Source organism: Coenobita brevimanus, chromosome 45 (assembly GCF_032717465.1).
Source record: "Coenobita brevimanus isolate Jiangsu-jjx chromosome 45, ASM3271746v2, whole genome shotgun sequence".
Taxonomy (NCBI): Eukaryota; Metazoa; Arthropoda; class Malacostraca; order Decapoda; family Coenobitidae; genus Coenobita; species Coenobita brevimanus.
This window is the reverse complement of record NC_136998.1, coordinates 31,866,029-31,882,705: the sequence shown is the minus strand read 5'-3', so window position 1 is coordinate 31,882,705 and position 16,677 is coordinate 31,866,029. Positions and strand designations below refer to the sequence as shown.

The 16,677-nt window shown below is 44.7% G+C and overlaps 1 protein-coding gene across 1 annotated transcript in view; it reads right to left on the bottom strand.

The window, feature by feature from the left end:
* LOC145398490 (uncharacterized) overlaps window positions 1-9,079 on the bottom strand; it is a 96,909-nt gene extending 87,830 nt beyond the window's left edge. The window contains exons 1-2 of the mRNA XM_080271366.1: window positions 9,048-9,079; window positions 6,594-6,744 (exon numbers count right to left, since the gene is read on the bottom strand). Coding sequence (XP_080127492.1) covers window positions 6,594-6,744; window positions 9,048-9,079 — 183 coding nt within the window. The remainder of the gene's footprint in view (window positions 1-6,593; window positions 6,745-9,047) is intronic.
* Window positions 9,080-16,677: the final 7,598 nt, after the last annotated feature.

Sequence of the window (16,677 nt, the reverse complement as noted above, 5' to 3'; positions counted from 1 at the left end):
CTATCTGTGTCTATCTATATCTGTCAATCTATATCTGTCTGTTTGTCAGTCTCTTATCATCTGTCTATACAGTATACTGTATCTGTATATCTTTCAGTCTGTCTGTCTGTCTATCAATCATTCAGTATCGATCTATCCATCTGTCCATCAATCAATATCTATCTATCTATCTATCCTATCAATATATGTTTCTGGCTTTTTCCATCTCAGTTTCTCTTACTCGCTACCATACCTCAAAATCGAATCTATCACTGGTCAGACTGTTAGGTTAAAGCTGCCCCCTCCACCGTTTGTCCCTGTTCACCCCGTACTACAATTAGGGACCTGGATGTAAGTTCGATGGTTGCCTGGCGTATTCAAGGGGAAGGTTGAGACTTGGAAGAAATTTGATGTTCCTCGTTTAGTTGCTGTTTTAATCCTCCTTCTCCTCCGACCATTCTGCACCCTGCTTTCCTTCCACCTACGTCTTCCTCTCTTTCACTTCCCTTACCTTTCCACTTCACCTCTCTTCACCTCCATCCCACTTCTCCACCCGTCACCCTGTCCACCCACTGACTCTGCTCCCTCTCCCTTCATACTTCCTCCTCCTCCTCCTCCTCCTCCTCCTCCTCCTCCTTCCTTTCACCTTCCATGCCTTTCCACTTGACTTCCCTCTCTTACCTCTCTCCTCCCTCCACACCCCTCCCCTCGTGTCTCCTTTCTCCTTTCATCCTCCCTTCCTCTTCGCTTCTCTCTCTTCCCCCTTCCCCTCTCCCCACTCGTCCCCCACTGTACCCCCTCCCCATCTCCTCATCTCCCCAACTCCTCTCCCCTCGATTCTAGTCATTTCCCTCATCCCTTTAAGTCTCTCTTCATTCCTCGTCTTCCTCTCCTAATGTCTCCCTTTTTTCCCTTTGCCCTCCCTGTCCTCCGCTTCCTTACATATCCCCTCCTCCCGTCTCCCTTCACCCTCCCTTCCCTCTTCTCACCCTCTCCCTCATCCGTTCATCCCGTCTCCCTTCCCGCCCCCCTTTCATCCCCTCTCCACTTCTCTTACTCCTGTCCTTCCCACCAACCCCTTTTATCTAACATCTTCCCGTCTTTTTCCACCCTCCTTATCCCCTCGTCTCGCGTGTCTCCCGCTCTCCTTCTTTCCACCTCCTCTCTCTCTTCACTGCCTTTATTGCCCCATTCTTCCTCTTGTCCCTTGTTATCCCCCTCTCTTCCCTCCAACCCCCCTTCACCCTTCCTTCACGCCCTTCCCATTCCCTCGCCCCCAGTGCCCTCTTTCCATCCCTTACTCCTCGTCCTACTCCTTCACTTGTGTTTTCATTCCCCATCCCTCTTGTCTTTGCTCATGATCCCTCACCCCTCTCCTCTCTCTCTCTCTCTCTCCCTTCTTCCCCACCTTTGCCAGCACCCCCTCTCTTCTCCGTTCCCCCACCCCTTTCCCTCTTCCCGCCTTTTCTTTCTCCCCCCTCTACTTCCCCCTCTCCCGTATCCACTCTCCTTTCCCCCTCCCATCTCTTTCCCGTTTCCTCGTCCCCCGCCTCTTTTTTCTCTTTCCTCGCCCCCCCCTCTCTTTCCCCTCCCCTCTCCCTCCTCTCTCTTCCCTCGCCCCCCTCTCAGTAAAGACCTCCAGCCGCGTTTGATCTTCATGAAACTTGAACAGCAAATTAACTGGTGGAGCCACACACCACTACCCCCCCCCTCTCTCTCTCTCTCTCTCTCTCTCTCTCTCTCTCTCTCTCTCAGCCTTTCTGCATAGGACAGGTAGCAGCCCAGTCAGTCAGTCACACCCGAAGGATTTTCACATGCAGCGTGCTTCACTTCAGCTCCCCGAGGATTTTCACTTGCAAGGTTCTTCACTCTAAGGAAGCCCTATATGATGCTTCACTTTAACGAAGCCCCGTTTGGTCTTGCATCTGCCTAGCTCTTCTGTGCTTGTTTCCTTCTTCCTTTCCCCTCCTCTGCCCTCACCATCGTTCCCCACCTCGCACACTCCCCTGACATTCTTCTCACCTCCGTTCTCCATCTAAGGGAAGGTTGCCGCACCACCCCTAAACATCCACATTGCACATCCACACTGTGCACTGTGCAGTCCCCTTTTATCTAAGACACCCGTCCTATATACTTTTCAATCTCCCCAGTGCAAAGAAAGCAATATAAGCACAGACTAGGATCAGCACAGATAACCCTGAGTTAACGGTCACTACTCTTACTTTCGACCTGTGATGGGGTTTGGATCACTGAGGGTCCCTGTTAGTCAAGTGACCACCATCGGGATTTTTTTAATGTACCAGGGGTCACTGCTTCAGGATGAAACTTGTGTACTTGTCCCACATGGGAGAGTTCCTTGTCTCAGTGGAGCAAACGGAGCTAGGGCCTAATTGACTGCTGCCTACCTTAAAAGGGCCAGGCAAGGCAAGGCTGCTGCACCACCCCTAAACATCCACACTGTGCAGTGTGTAGCTTCCACGTTATGTCCACAGACTTCCCATTAACTCAATGTAACCGGTCTATAATGTCATGCCGTAACTATTATTTTATTTGTTTACTTTCTCTTTCAGGTTACTCTATCGGGTAGCTTATAGATAAAGTATTATAGAATGTGACTTTTCCTTTCCAGTGTTTCCTATAAAATTTCCATGTCAGTTTTTCCATGCTGCATGGTGGTTTTTCTCACTTTTTCCTGGAGGGTTTGGTGGTGAGGGGAGCCTTCTTGCTTTACTATCCTTATCCTTCAACATGTAGAGTTAGATCTTGTAGTCATAGTTTTCTCTAACAAGCAGCCTCGAAAGGACCATAAGGTCTGTTGCTGTTTGCTTTCCTGTGTAATCCTGTGTAATCTCTCCCTTTCTTTTCCTTCGCATTGTTTCCACTTTCCCCATCCCTTTAATCCCTGTTCTCCTCGTTTCCTCTCCCCCACCTTATTTCCCCCCTGTCGCTTACATCTCCCCTCCCTTTCCCCTGCTTCTTCGTCCCTCACCCTCTTTCTCCTCTCACCTCTCTCCCCAACCCCTCTTCTTTGCTTCCTGTATCTTTCCTTCCTACCTTTTCCCCTTTCCTACCCCTCATGCCCTACCTTACGCCTTTCCCCATTCGTTTCCTTCTCCTGCTTCCTCTATCCTAGTTCATTTCCCTAGCTGTCTCTCCTTCTACGTCCTGATTTACCATATTTTCCCCATTTTTTTCGATCTAACCCTTCCCTCTTCCTTACTCTCACATTTTTTTTTTTACATTCCTTCTCTTCTGCGTTCTATATCTTCTCTTCTGAGCATCTTCATCAAACTTTTTCTTGTCATTTTCTTTTTCCTCCCTATTTTTCCCTCTTTTTTTTTTTCATTTCATCCCTGTCTTCTTGTCTCTATCCTTTTGTTTCCCTACCACTTTCTCTTACATGGAACTTTTTTTTTTTTTTACGTTCTCTTTTGTTTTCTTCTTGCATCCATTTCTTAATCCATCCCTGTCTCCCCGTCCTTCTCCTTCTCCCCAGCCATTTCCTCCCCTTCGCTGATATTCCGTTATTTTTTTTTTTACCTCTCTCCTTCTCCACTTTCTTCAGCTCCTCATTTTGCTTCCCCCTCCCACACCCTCACGCACAAGCATCCCTCCCCCTCTTCCTGTTTTAGCTGTCATCTCTCTTTCTCCTCCTCCTTTCTCTCTTCCTTCCTCTCTTTGTTTCGCACTTCCTCTTCCATCTCTCTTCTTTCGTCTTCTTTCGTCTCCTCCCATACCCTAACTTCTCCCTTCTCCCTTCTTCCTTCCATCTCCCCTCCCCCCTTTCTCCTTCCCTCTCCCGTCTCCCTAACTTCTCTCGTCTCCCCTCTCCCCTCTTCCTCCTCCCCTCTCTCTTTTCCATACTCCCCCTTCCTCCACTCTCCCATCAAGAGTCACCCAAGCGAATAATTCCCTCTCAGGCCACTCAGTATGGTTGATGTCAGTATGAATGATGTCACCAGGCTGCTTCGTTTTGGATGATGTCACTCTAAATGGTGTCAGTAGGGCAGTTAGTATGGCTGATGATGTCACTCAGTATGGATGGTGTCACAAGCCACTCAGTATGAACAATACACACACACACACACACACACACACACACACACACACACACACACACACACACACACACACACACACACACACACACACACCTTGAAACGTGACTATTGTACACGTGTCGTCTGTGTGTGTGTGTGTGTGTGTGTGTGTGTGTGTGTGTGTGTGTGTGTGTGTGTATGTGAAGCTGGGAACACACACACCCACTCACGCGCACATGGCTGAATATAGATGTCGTACACGTGTTTTGTCCTCCTTCCTCTCTCTCTCTCTCTCTCTCTCTCTCTCTCTCTCTCTCTCTCCGTCAGTAACATCCTTCCTTCCCCCACCCATATACCCCTTTTCCCATTTATATCCCGTCATTCCCCACGAACACCCCCTTCTTTCCCGAACATCCTCAGACTTTCCCTATCTACAGTACATCCTTCTTCTGTCCATCTATTATCTCCTCTCCTTTGTCTGCTGCACGTCCCCCCATTCCCTAACCTCTTCCTCCTTCCTTCACCTTTACCTCCCTTCATCCCCACCTCTTCTCCATCCCTCGCCAGTCCTCCGTCCCTCCCCTCTCCCTACCTCCCTCCATCCTTTCCACATCTACATCCTTCCTTTCTCAACCCTTCAACGTCGTCTCTTATGTACTGTTTATCCCCTTCTTCCCCGCCCTTCCCCTTCTCTGCCTACTCCCCACTCCTCCCTTTTCCCCCACCTCCCCACCCCTCCCCACTCCCCATCCCTTCCCACTTCTCCTACGAGCAAAATGGAGTGAAATATGAGGCTGGTGTGGTGGGGTTGGGGAGAGGCATCAGCGGAGCACCTTCCTATTAATTGCCAATTTCACCCCTGCCCTCCCACATTACTGCCTGCCTGTGGTCTGGGGAGAGAGGGGAGAGGAGGGGAGGAGGGACTGGATGGAGGAATGGAGGGGAGGGAGGGCGAGAGATTAAAAGCTGGAAGAGGTGGAGGAGAGGAGGAAGACCTGGATAGAGGAATGGAGGGAGGGGAGAGCAGGAGTCTAGGACGGGGAAGAGGAGGAGGAGTGGGGGAAGTGAAAGAGGGAAGACTGGGGGATTAGGAGAGGAGGCGAAAAGAGGAGGAGAATGGGGGAAACGGGAGGAGGAGAGGAGGAAAGGCTGGATATAGGAAGGGATGGGGAAGAGATGCTAAGGAAAAGGACAGAGAGGGAAGCAGGGGGGATGGGAGGGGGATATAAGGGATGAAGAGGAGCCGGGGGAAGTGGGAAAGGGGAAGGGGAGGAGTAGACGAGGAAAGGAAAGAAAGGGGATGAATGAGAGAGGAGAGCGGAGAAGATTAAGATAAGCGAAGAGGGGAGAGTGGGGAAAGGATGGGAGGAAATAAGAAGAAGAGGAATAGAGGGGTGATGAGGGAGGGAAGGAAAGGAGGATGGGTCAAAGGGAAGAAATTGAATGGAGGAGGACAAAATTTGGAGTTGGACTGGAAAGAGGGAATAGGGAGAAGATGAGAGGGAAGAAAGGGAGGAGACAGGGAGAGGGATGAGGGAAGAGGCAAAGGAAAGGAGATCGGGAGGGAGAGGGGAGGAAGAAGAGGGATTGAGTGGGAGGAAGAGTGAAAAGAGTAAGGGAATGAGGAGGAGGGAGGGTTGGGGAAAGGGAAAAGGAACAGGGAAATGACGAAGGAAAGTGGGGATAAGAGTAGAGATAGGAAGCGAAGAGATAGGGAGAAGGGCTGGATTGGAGGAAGGTGAGGATAATGTAAAGGGAGGAGTAGGGACGGGAAGAGGGAAGGAGGGGGGAAGGAAAGACGGAATGAGGAATTAGAGAAAAGATAAGGAAAAGGAGAGAGGGAAGGAGAGGAACTGAATGGTAGGAAAGAGGAAGGAGTAAAGGAACGGAGAGGAACGTCAGGGCGAAGGGGAGGGGAAGGAAAGAGAATGGGAGGGAGGGAAGAAGGGAAGGAGAGGCTGGAGGTGGGGGGGAGAGGAGAAATGGAGAGAAGGAATGGACAGAAAGAAAAATGGAACAGAAGCAACAATTAACTAATAATTACCGTCTTGCTGTACAGATTAGTAGAGAGAGAGAGAGAGAGAGAGAGAGAGAGAGTTGGGGGGGAAGAGAATTAAGGTCAGGAAGGAGGAAGGAGGAGGGCCAAAGAGGAAAAAGGGAGAGTGGAAAAGAAACTGAAAAATGACGAGATTAGTGTGAATTTTTAGCGACTGAGATTGAAGGTAAATGGAGCATAAAATGGAAGAATTAAAGGAGGGAGAGAGAGAGAGAGAGAGAGAGAGAGAGAGAGAGAGAGAAAGAAAGAGAGAGAGAGCATCTGTACGAGTATGTAAATAAAACTCGTGTCAGCCTCCTCACCTGTCATTGATAACACAGCACACCTCCCCCTTCTATCAGTACTCCTCTTATCTTGAAAAATATTTATCATCGTACACATCTTATTCCTATTGATTTATCTTGTCTTTCCTCTCACCTTTATTCTTCCCTTTATTGTCACATTCCTAGTCAGCAGTTCACCTAGTTCTCATGGCTTTTATTTTTCTTGTTAGTGGTTCATATTGTCTTTCTCCTGACCTGATGTTTTTCCCTTTTATTATATCCCAGGTCAGCAGATTCTCTCGTTTTTCCCCTGACGTGCTCTGCTTTGCTTTCTTTAATTTCTTGATTCTCGAATTCATTTGTCTTCGAGGAAACACGGCCTTGCCGTGACGAAGCTTGAACATTCCTGTAATCAGTAGAGTTATATTAGTCAGGTGCGATCGTACTAGGCAACATTAATATTGTAAAGCAGTAATCAGAAATTTCTCCATTCTCTTTATCGTGATTATTGTTTTCTTTTTTTTTTTTTTTACCACCTTTTAGATATTGCTTAACTCGAATTTGCTTCTATTGTATCATATTAAGAATCAGTTGTTCTGCCTATGTCTCACCTTAAGCGTTTTACTATTCATTATTATTATTTTTTTTTTTTTTGTATTTTGGAAGACAGGTGTGAGGCAGGTGAGTGTATCAATTGTATGAGCAGGTGTGTGATGTGTCTGTTATTTAAGCCACGTATGAGGAGTGTAGGGTAGGTGGCTGTTGTTAGATGTTGTTGTTAGACGCTGTTGTTAGAAGTATTTTACCCTTTCTCTGTGCTTGTCAAACTTTAGTCTTTAATATCTGGCTGCAACCGGACGATTTTATACAGCTGAGGGAAATTCTGGCTATTAGAGGGTAAAAGGTTTCTTGGTTAACCCTCTCTCTGCCATGGACTTGGATAAATATTTGAGTCAGACAAACAGACGATTTTATTCAGTGGAAGGGAAATGGGTTGAAGGATTAATATGGTCAGGTGTGTGAGGCCGTATTGAAAGGCTGTTGTGCAGGGAAGATCAGTGTGGCAGACGTATGAAGTATTTGTGAGGATCAGGTGTATGAGTGAGGTAGTTTGAGACGTATATAAAGGGCATTGTATAAGGTAGTTGTGAGAGAGATGTATGAGAGGTGAGCGAAAGGGAAATGTATAAGGTATTTGTGAGGGGTAGGTGTTGCCATGAGAGGTGAGTGAGGTATTTGAGAGGCAAAGGTGTAGTAATGAGAGAGGAGTGGAAGGGAAATGTATGAGGCATTTGTGAGAAGTAGGCGGATGAGAGGTGAAAGGGAAATGTATAAGGTATTTGTGAGGTACAGGTGAATGAGTCAAGTAAAGGGAGAGTCAGGTGTGTTGTGTGTGCAATGAACTTAAATATTCCAGTGTACCTCGTTTAACACCTGCCAAAGGATTGATTCACCCACTTTAGTTACGATTTTCTTGGTATTCATCACTCCATATTACGTCCTTAATTCCTTTCACTCCTCTTCTCCTCGTGTGCTTTCTTCCTCCTACATTCTCTCTTCTTCCTCTTACCTCTTGATTCCAACAGGGATTATCTTTCCCTCCTATCCTCTCCTCTTTTATCAGCTTAAACGTATGTATAAGTTGCTTTGCAGTTCTAGGATTTATTTTATCTCTTTCCCGTATTTCTGTCAGTTTTATCGACATTAATTTCCCTGCTCTTCTTTATTATTAAATGAATCCGTACCTAATCATACATACACTTGCAATCAGAAGTATATATACACCCAGGAAACTTTGCCATACCTAATGAGATCTTGCTAAACCTGTCAACATAAAGTAGAATAAGAGAAAAATCGAACCAGCTATAAGTAAAGGTGAGAGGAGACGGTATGGGAATCATATGCTAGTCAGGTGTGGAGAGAGAGAGAGAGAGAAAGAGAGAGAGAATGTGTGTGAAGAAAGCGTGCTGTGTGCCCTACTGATAACATTATAGCTTCCTTCTTTATCAGTCCTCCTCTTATCTCTCTTGGTCGTCTCTTCCTTCCCTTCCCTCCAGTTTGACTTCTCCCTGCTCCCTCTTTGTCCTTTATCAGTATCTTACTTCTCCTTCTTGTCAGTTTATTTCTTGTCTGCTGTTATTAATTTTCTTCTTGGACTCTGTTGCGGGGAGTAGAAATGAGTTACCTGAGAGGAGCATGTGGAGAGGGAGAGAGAGAGAGAGAGAGGAAGTGTTGTGGTATGGGTGTGGGTGCACAGGAAAGTGTTAAAAAGTACCCTGAGATAATTTGGCCAAGTGGAGAGCATGGAGAATGATATATTGACCAGAAGGGTGTATGTGAGTGAGATGGTGCAAGAGGGAGAGGGAGGCCGAGGATGAGGTAGACGAATGGAGTGGAGAGATATACGAATGAGTGTAGTATGAGCTGGAGAAAGGGCACCCTAATGACAGAGAGAACAGGTTGGCATCGAGACGACTTAAGTGTGCATATAGATAGATAGATAGATAGACTTCTTGCTCTCTGTATTATTCCATGTCTTTCTCCTCTCTTCTGTAATTCTTCTTTAGCTTCTGTATTTCTACTCTCACACTGCTAAATCTCTATCACTTATATTTCTTTTTATTACTCGTTTCCATTATAATTTTATCTTTCTCACCTTTTTTTTGGTTCGTGTTATTCATTCCGTCTTATCGTACGTCACTTGCTTACGTTTCCTCTCGTTGATTTTCCTGCTTCCTCATAATCCCTTGTTTGTCCTCTTTTCTATTGTTCATTTCTCCCTTTTCCTTTTTTTCCCATGCATGCTTCGTCCCTTATACTATTTTATCTCCTCTTGATTTATTCCTAGTATTTAATTTTGCCTTTCCTGCTGTATTTTAACTGTTTTTCTTTTGATCTATCAGTCCCTTTACTACAAGAGATCTTCCAGGATAATTATAATCGTCTGGTGATACAGCACGTTTGTTCTAAGTTGGTAAAGATCCCTAACCTCTTTCTGCTCAGTTGATGGCCAAGTGTAATCAGATTGGAGGGTCGATTTAAGTATTTACCATGCAGTCCAGCCTCGCAACTCGTACCGGCGGCAGTAGGAAGGGTGTTGGTATTGCGTTGTCATATCATCCGTGTTTGCACCTGTATCTGCAGTTTTTCACATTCTTGGACGCCATTTTAAATATTAGCTGTTTCATCTAGGAGTCATAACTAAATGGGGTGGCGGCGAAATGTGGTGAAGAGTGTGAGGGCGATGGCGTGGTGGTGTGGTGTGGTGATGTGTGTGGGTGTGCTGGTGTTTTGGTGGATCGTGACGGAGTGGGAGACGAGGGAGCTGCTGACGGCGGTGGAGCTCACGTCCCCCGCCTGGTTCCCCACCTTCCCCCTCATAGCCCTCTCCCGTCACCAGTCCCCCAGGGAAGTGTGTGGGAACCCGCCGCTATATCTGATGCCTGGACATGTGGCTTACCGCACCTGCCTCCGTCGCTATTTTTAGCATCGCCACGCAAGTGTCCCCCTCAGGCTCACCGGCCTCACCTGGCTCATGAGTCAGGTGCTGTTGAACCTGCTGCTCATCGCCCTGTACTATGCCTGGGCCTGGCTCGCACTGCCACTCCGCCCCGGCCCCACCCTGCACCATAATCAAGCAGGGCAGGGCGAGGCGGACCCGGGCGAGGCAAACCCGGGCGAGGTAAACCCGGGCGAGGTAGACCTGGGCGAAGTAGACCTGGGCGAGGCAGACCTGGGCAGGGCAAACCAGGGCGAGACAAGGCCGACAAGGCACGCCAGGGCAAATCACTTCCCTGATTATGTTTATGTGCACAGGACACCCCGTCTCCTCTGAGTCGCCAGGTGTCGGTTTTCTAACAGATCATAACCAATTTTACAGCCATCAAGCCTCCATAACAAATGTTGCCACAGATAACTTTCTTTTTTTTTTTTTTTTTTTTGTATAATTGCCACATTAATATTGACACTAGTTTGATTGTCAAGTGGTTTGGTATCTGCCTGAGTGAAGGAAGACGTGGCATATACGAATCATCATCCACCCTGACCTCCTTTTCCCAGCCAAAGATGGAGCGAAGCAGGATCCAGAATGTAAGGAAAGAGAAAACACGGCAGACACAGAACCGTCAGCAGAATACCAAGTAAAGTGGGCTAGACACTCATTCACTGACCATTCAAGTCCACGGATTTCTGACCGTACCTAATAAACCAGACCATCAGCACATTTTTTGTTTTATATCTTTTCAGTATCTGTATGTACTCACTTCACATAACTTACCAGATAGCCAGTCTGTCAATTATCATTTAGAAATAGAGGTGCCAAACGCTTTTCTAGAGCCCAGCGGTATATAATGTTTCCAGCCAACACGATTTCCCGTCAGTTCCTTAGCCTTATCAACTTACATATTTTTTTTCTTACTCATTTACCATAACCATCCACCTTCTTGGTCAGCCACGCTTCCTCCCACCTTCAGGCTCACTCACATAACATATACCCTTTTCACCACCCTATCTGCATCCATTCTTTACATATGGCCATACTATCTAAGCACACACTTTATTCCTACTGTAAACACACTTTACTCCTCACCTTCCACTTAAGTTCCTATTCTTTTCACTCTGCCCACTCTACACGCGCTCCTCAGCATCTCACCTCCTCAACTCTTAACTTTTCGTTCTCTTGTCGTACCAAATTCTCACGCCATACGTTAGTGTGAACAGTAATACACCTTTATGCAGTGTTTGTGCAATCTCCACACTCAAAACCGTTCATTGCGTCTCTCTCTCTCTCTCTCTCTCTCTCTCTCTCTCTCTCTCTCCTCTCTCTCTCTCTTTCGTTTGTGTGTGTGTCTGTTTTTGTGTGCGTGAGAGAGAGAGAGAGAGAAAGAGAGAGAGATTTACTGGTATTTTTATTTTTTGTTAGCCTTTGCATAACGCTGACGAGGGACTTCGGCTGATTGGTTAAGGAAGTTACCTAATACCTTTTCCTTAGTGATTTATTTTTTATTTTTTAATTTCGGCTGGTTAATATCCTTTTGTATGGTATTAATGCGGAGTATGGCGACATTGGAAGGATTTGTGCAACGTGGAGATGGACAGTAAGTTGTAATAAACAAAATAAATCGCTTAAGAAAAGGGGTTAGGGAGTTTCCTTAAACGACGAGAATAAGAGCCTTCAACACACTGATCCATGACCTATTTAACGTATGTATTTTTTTTTTTTTTTTACCAGACATTTTGATCAGGAGAAAGACCGATTTTTTTTTTCCCGACTGGAGAGAGTAGGTATTGTCTTCATTATCCCCCGGAATGTGAAAGTTTTCTTATTTTTCGTCAGTTCGTCTGGAGACATTACGAAAAAAAAAAAAAAAAAGTCGGTGCCGGAAGACTGTTTTATTCAGCGTAGGGGAGACGTTTGTCCGTATTCTCCCCAGCACCTATTCCTGAGCAGTTTATTTTACATATTATACTTTGCCATCACCTTCTGTGTTATGTAAGTCATTATAATAGCACCATACCCTTCATATTTAACGTACAAAATTATATCACCCGGCCGTATCCAAAATAAATCGCTAAGGAAGAGGTGCTAGGGAACCTCCTTAAGGAACAAGAATACAGGCTCTTAAGAGGTGAGGGCTGAATATAACCCATTCAGTACGACGTGTCTTGTTACAGTTTATTTTGCAATCTTAAGACAGGTACATTCAACATACAGAAGTCCTTTATAATTACAAAACCCAATGAAGGCTCTTTATAACCTCTCCATTAATCTCTCCAGCGCGCATGTCTTTCCTAATTTCAGTAATGTGGTTTAAAGATGGCAAGCTTGTAGGCAAAAAACTGTCGCTTTACTGAAGGGATGATTGAAGCATGGTGGTATAGTTAGTGCCGTCAATTTCAGCTTTCCACAGCGCCCACAAAACCAGGCATTACGTTAACTGTGATCGCGGAGCCAGAGTGAGAGGGCTGTCATTAGGGCGAACAGAGACAAGACATACTGTCTTTTAACTGACTAGAAAAAAAAAAAGCGCAGAAACAGGAGATAAAACACACACACACACACACACACACACACACACACACACACACACACACACACACACACACACACACACAAACTTTGGTGAGTACAGTGTGGAATGTCTCGTCCCATTACAAATGCTGTTTTCTTTCTGTGCGTTTTTTATCTTTTATTAGTGTACTTTTTCCATCCCTAGATCTTAACAAATCATTTTAGATAAGAATTTGCGTTTTCTAGTTTGTTATCTTTTTTTTTAATGGAAGATAACAACAAAACACGCATTACCATTACTATAAGACGACTTTTTCAGCCGCGTGAAAATCAGCAACACGATTACTGATACACCTTACGGCATACGTGGACTAGGACAACACGAGTCAGAGGAGTTTTACATATTCTGAGAAGAGGTCTGAGTACTAGAGAAGGTTTTCAGACCGTAACTCGTATTCTGTTGTGTTTTCAGACTGTAACTCGTATTTTGTAGCTCGAATGGTGTCCTAAATATGAAAACAAACATCCCCGGTTGTTAAGAAGCGTTTTGGTGCGTAACGCTCGTACGGTACACGTCTTTTCATATTGGAGTTACGGCTGAAGAAGAAAGAGAGAAAGAAGGAAAGAATAAAATCGATATTAATGCAACCCAATATTGCGACTCCTACTAAGATTTGCGAGTAGATTTGCACTTAAGTAGCCTTACATACGTCCCTCATTTTTACCTGTCCTCCCTGCATAGTAATTGGCACCGCGATTACTGATATTAAGAGTCAGGATGAGAGAGAGAGAGAGAGAGAGAGAGAGAGAGAGAGATGAGAGATGAGATGAAATGATATGTACTGTATTTTAGCTGTGATACGGGAGTCACGGTGAGAGAGGTTTCATTGGTAGCAACAGAGACGAGACAAACGGTAGCGGAGTCAGGGCGAGAGATTTAACATTAAGAATTTAAGAGTGATAACGAGGAGACATATGGCATTTCAGCCTTGGTAATTGAGTGGGGTGAGAAACATACATTTAGGATCAACAACATGCCAAACATACGACATTTTTAAAAGGAGGAATTGGAATTAGGGTGAGAGATATATCATTAGGAGGGACAGAGACAAAACATACGATACTTTACATGGAAAATTAGTGTTTGGGTAAGAGATGTATCATTAGGAGAGACAGGCAAAGGAGGGTATTTCTCTAACTGTGGCTCGAGTTGAGATGAGGGATGTATTATTAGGAGTGACGGGGACTGATGTGGGGAAAGACAATGGGTGGACGGGATACGTATTAGAGGCCTTGCTAGCTGGCTTTAAATATTAGTGTTGTAGAATTGTGATGGTGGAATCTTTGGGTGGAATTTCTCTCTCTCTCTCTCTCTCTCTCTCTCTCTCTCTCTCTCTCTCTCTCTCTCTCTCTCTCTCTCTCTCTCTCTCTCTCTCTCTCTCTCTCCTCTCCTCTCCTCTCCTCTCCTCTCCTTTTCCTCCCACCCCATCCCTCACCCTCCTTCCCAGCCTTCCCCTCTTTTCTGAGCGACTCCTCCACCGTTTATAATGTCACTGCCGTCTTCAGTCCAGGGTAACTATCGCCTTTACATATTTCACGTCCCTCCCTCACCGCCACCCTCCTAAATAATCAAAACACCTAGTCTTTTATAAATACTTCCACACCCACGAGAAAGACACTAGAAACAATAGTACTGAGTTTTTTTTAATTTATATTTTTTTTTCGGAGGCTGTTCGTTTTCTCAGCTCGCCTCCTTTTACCATTTCCTCCCCCCCCCATTTTCTTTTCTTTTTTTTTTACTTTTCACTTTTTTCTTTCTTCGATGGCGTCTGTGAAATTTAATGTTGCTGATACCTGACGACTTTCTTTCTCTTTTTTTTTTTTCTTTTTTGCTTCTGAGAGCCTCCAGGTCGTGAAGGGGCTAATGAAGCTTGTATCTGACTCCTGTAGTTCTAAATGTCTCTCCTAAGCTGAATAATGTCGTTAAGGGGTAGCAGGAATGAAGTAAATATCACGATCTTAGGTTGAGGTAGTTAATTTTTTATCTGTTTCGGCTTCACTCGACTTTGTGTGTGTGTGTGTGTGTGTGTGTGTGTGTGTGTGTGAACCCCCTTTCCGAGTTGTGGAAGTGTGAGAAAGTCCCAATTAACCTTTCCTGTAGTCGGGGGCTCTCCTAAGCTGAATAAAATCATCCTTAAAGAGCAGACGCAAACTATATAAAGACTTCATGGAACTGAAAGGCTAATAGTTCATCATTATCCAGGCGAATATGTTGAACAGCTGCCTTGATCACCTCACAACTCAAGCCTTCCACATCATTATCATTCTTCGTATTTGTGTTTCCTGGAAGTGTTGCTATATTCTCCAGCCACATCAGTCCCTAAGAAGTGGTGTATTTTTGACTAGCTTCAGGGTTGATTTATAACTGGCTTTGGAGATCCCGTAACACTTCCTCCTTAGTGATTTATTCTGCTTATTATGCCTCAGGGACTTTGTATTGTTGATGCAGTCTTCGCCGACGTTAAAATGAGATAAATAGCATACAAGAGAATGTGAAGGTGTAATGTTCAAAATAAGTCGCTGAGGAAAAGGCGGAACGAAGCTTCTTATGGAACCAAATATACAGCCCTCAGTGGTATCGATATACCTACACACCTGTATAGTTCAGTTCAGGAGAGGTACGCCTTCGTGTGATGGCACCGATATAAGCGAACGGTGGAGCTGTCCGGTCATACGAAATCCCTCAGTCCCCTACACAAAGGAGGAGGTTGGGCCGGACAGGAAGGGAGGCTTTGGTCTGCAGTCCACCGGGTTTACATTTTGATGAGCCTTGGGTTGCAGTTGCTAATGTTCAGACGCCTTGTACATCCTTCATCCACGAGTGATTCATTCCTCCTAACCCTTTCAGTGTAGAGATTATTTAACCTTTTTAGTTTTCAGTATTCCTGTGACTGCCAGAGAATTCCATTTAGCTTACACACGCAAAGTTATTGTATTGAAGATGATAGTAAAAAGAAAAATCGATTAACTCTTTCACTACGCTAATATCTTCCCTATAGGGTGAATGTCACAGCCAGAATTTAATATTTGCAACCGTAAGACGATTTCATTTACCCATTTTATTATAACTTTACCTAAAATTTACATCTCTCTGTTTTTAATGGTGAGCTGTGACAGTATATTAACACAAAATTATGGTGCTAGTCACGAAGGAATGCTAGGGAAAGATTAGTCATAGCATTGTGTTTTTCTGCCACTGAGCTGCGTGAAATAACCCACAGTAGGAAAATCTAGGCCAGGTTAGAGTGAAAAGAGGAAAGTTGGGAATCATCACCATCATCAATACTCAACTCTCCCCCCACACACACTCCGAAAGCCAGGCCAAGTTAAAGTGAAAAGAGTGAAGGTGGGAATCATCATCAGTACTCACTATCCCACACACTTACTCACTATCCCACACACTTACCTTTCTGGAGAAGGATTCACACGCCAGGTAAACACTTCACCTAATGCGTTTCTCCTCAATAGGGTGGCATCAGAAGTTAAGGTAAACGTCTTGTCGAATTATCCCTCTTTGTGTCCAAGTTCCAGTCTTTCTTTGCTTTCTGGGTCTTCATCTTGTCCCTTTTTCGTTCTCATTCGTAATTACTCTCTCTCTCTCTCTCTCTCTCTCTCTCTCTCTCTCTCTCTCTCTCTCTCTCTCTCTCTCGTGTATGATTCTGCACATTATCCTTTCCAGCCTCAAGCAGCTCTCCGTATTGCATATTCTGAGATCGTAAAACTTCGCCTTTATCTTTAATTCCCTTTAATTGATTACATATTTTTTTTATTTTTTCTTGCTATCCAGACGATTTTATTGAGCTTAGGGGATTATCTTCAAGCTCTAAGGGTTTGAGATGACAAGAGAAGAATTTAAGACTTCTTTGTATTGAAAGGATTAGAGAGAGTTTTAACGTCTCTCTACACACCCTCATCCAATTTGCAATACGAGAGAGAGAGAGACAGAGAGAGACAGACAGACAGACAGACAGACAGACAGACAGACAGACAGACAGAGAGAGAGAGACCTTTAATCCATTGTTATCCAGGAACATCAGAATCTTGAGCGAAATTTTCTCTCATCTTTCCTCTTGTTTCCTTTCACGTCGCACCAGTATAGATGAGACTCAGATTTTGAACGTACTAATATTTTGTATCATGTTTACTTTTGCTTATTTACTTATTCATTAATTTTATTATTTATTTATCAACTTATTTATTAATCTACGTATTTATTTATCAACTTATTTATTTTATTAACTTCTACATACGTTCCTGTTAAAAAGTTCC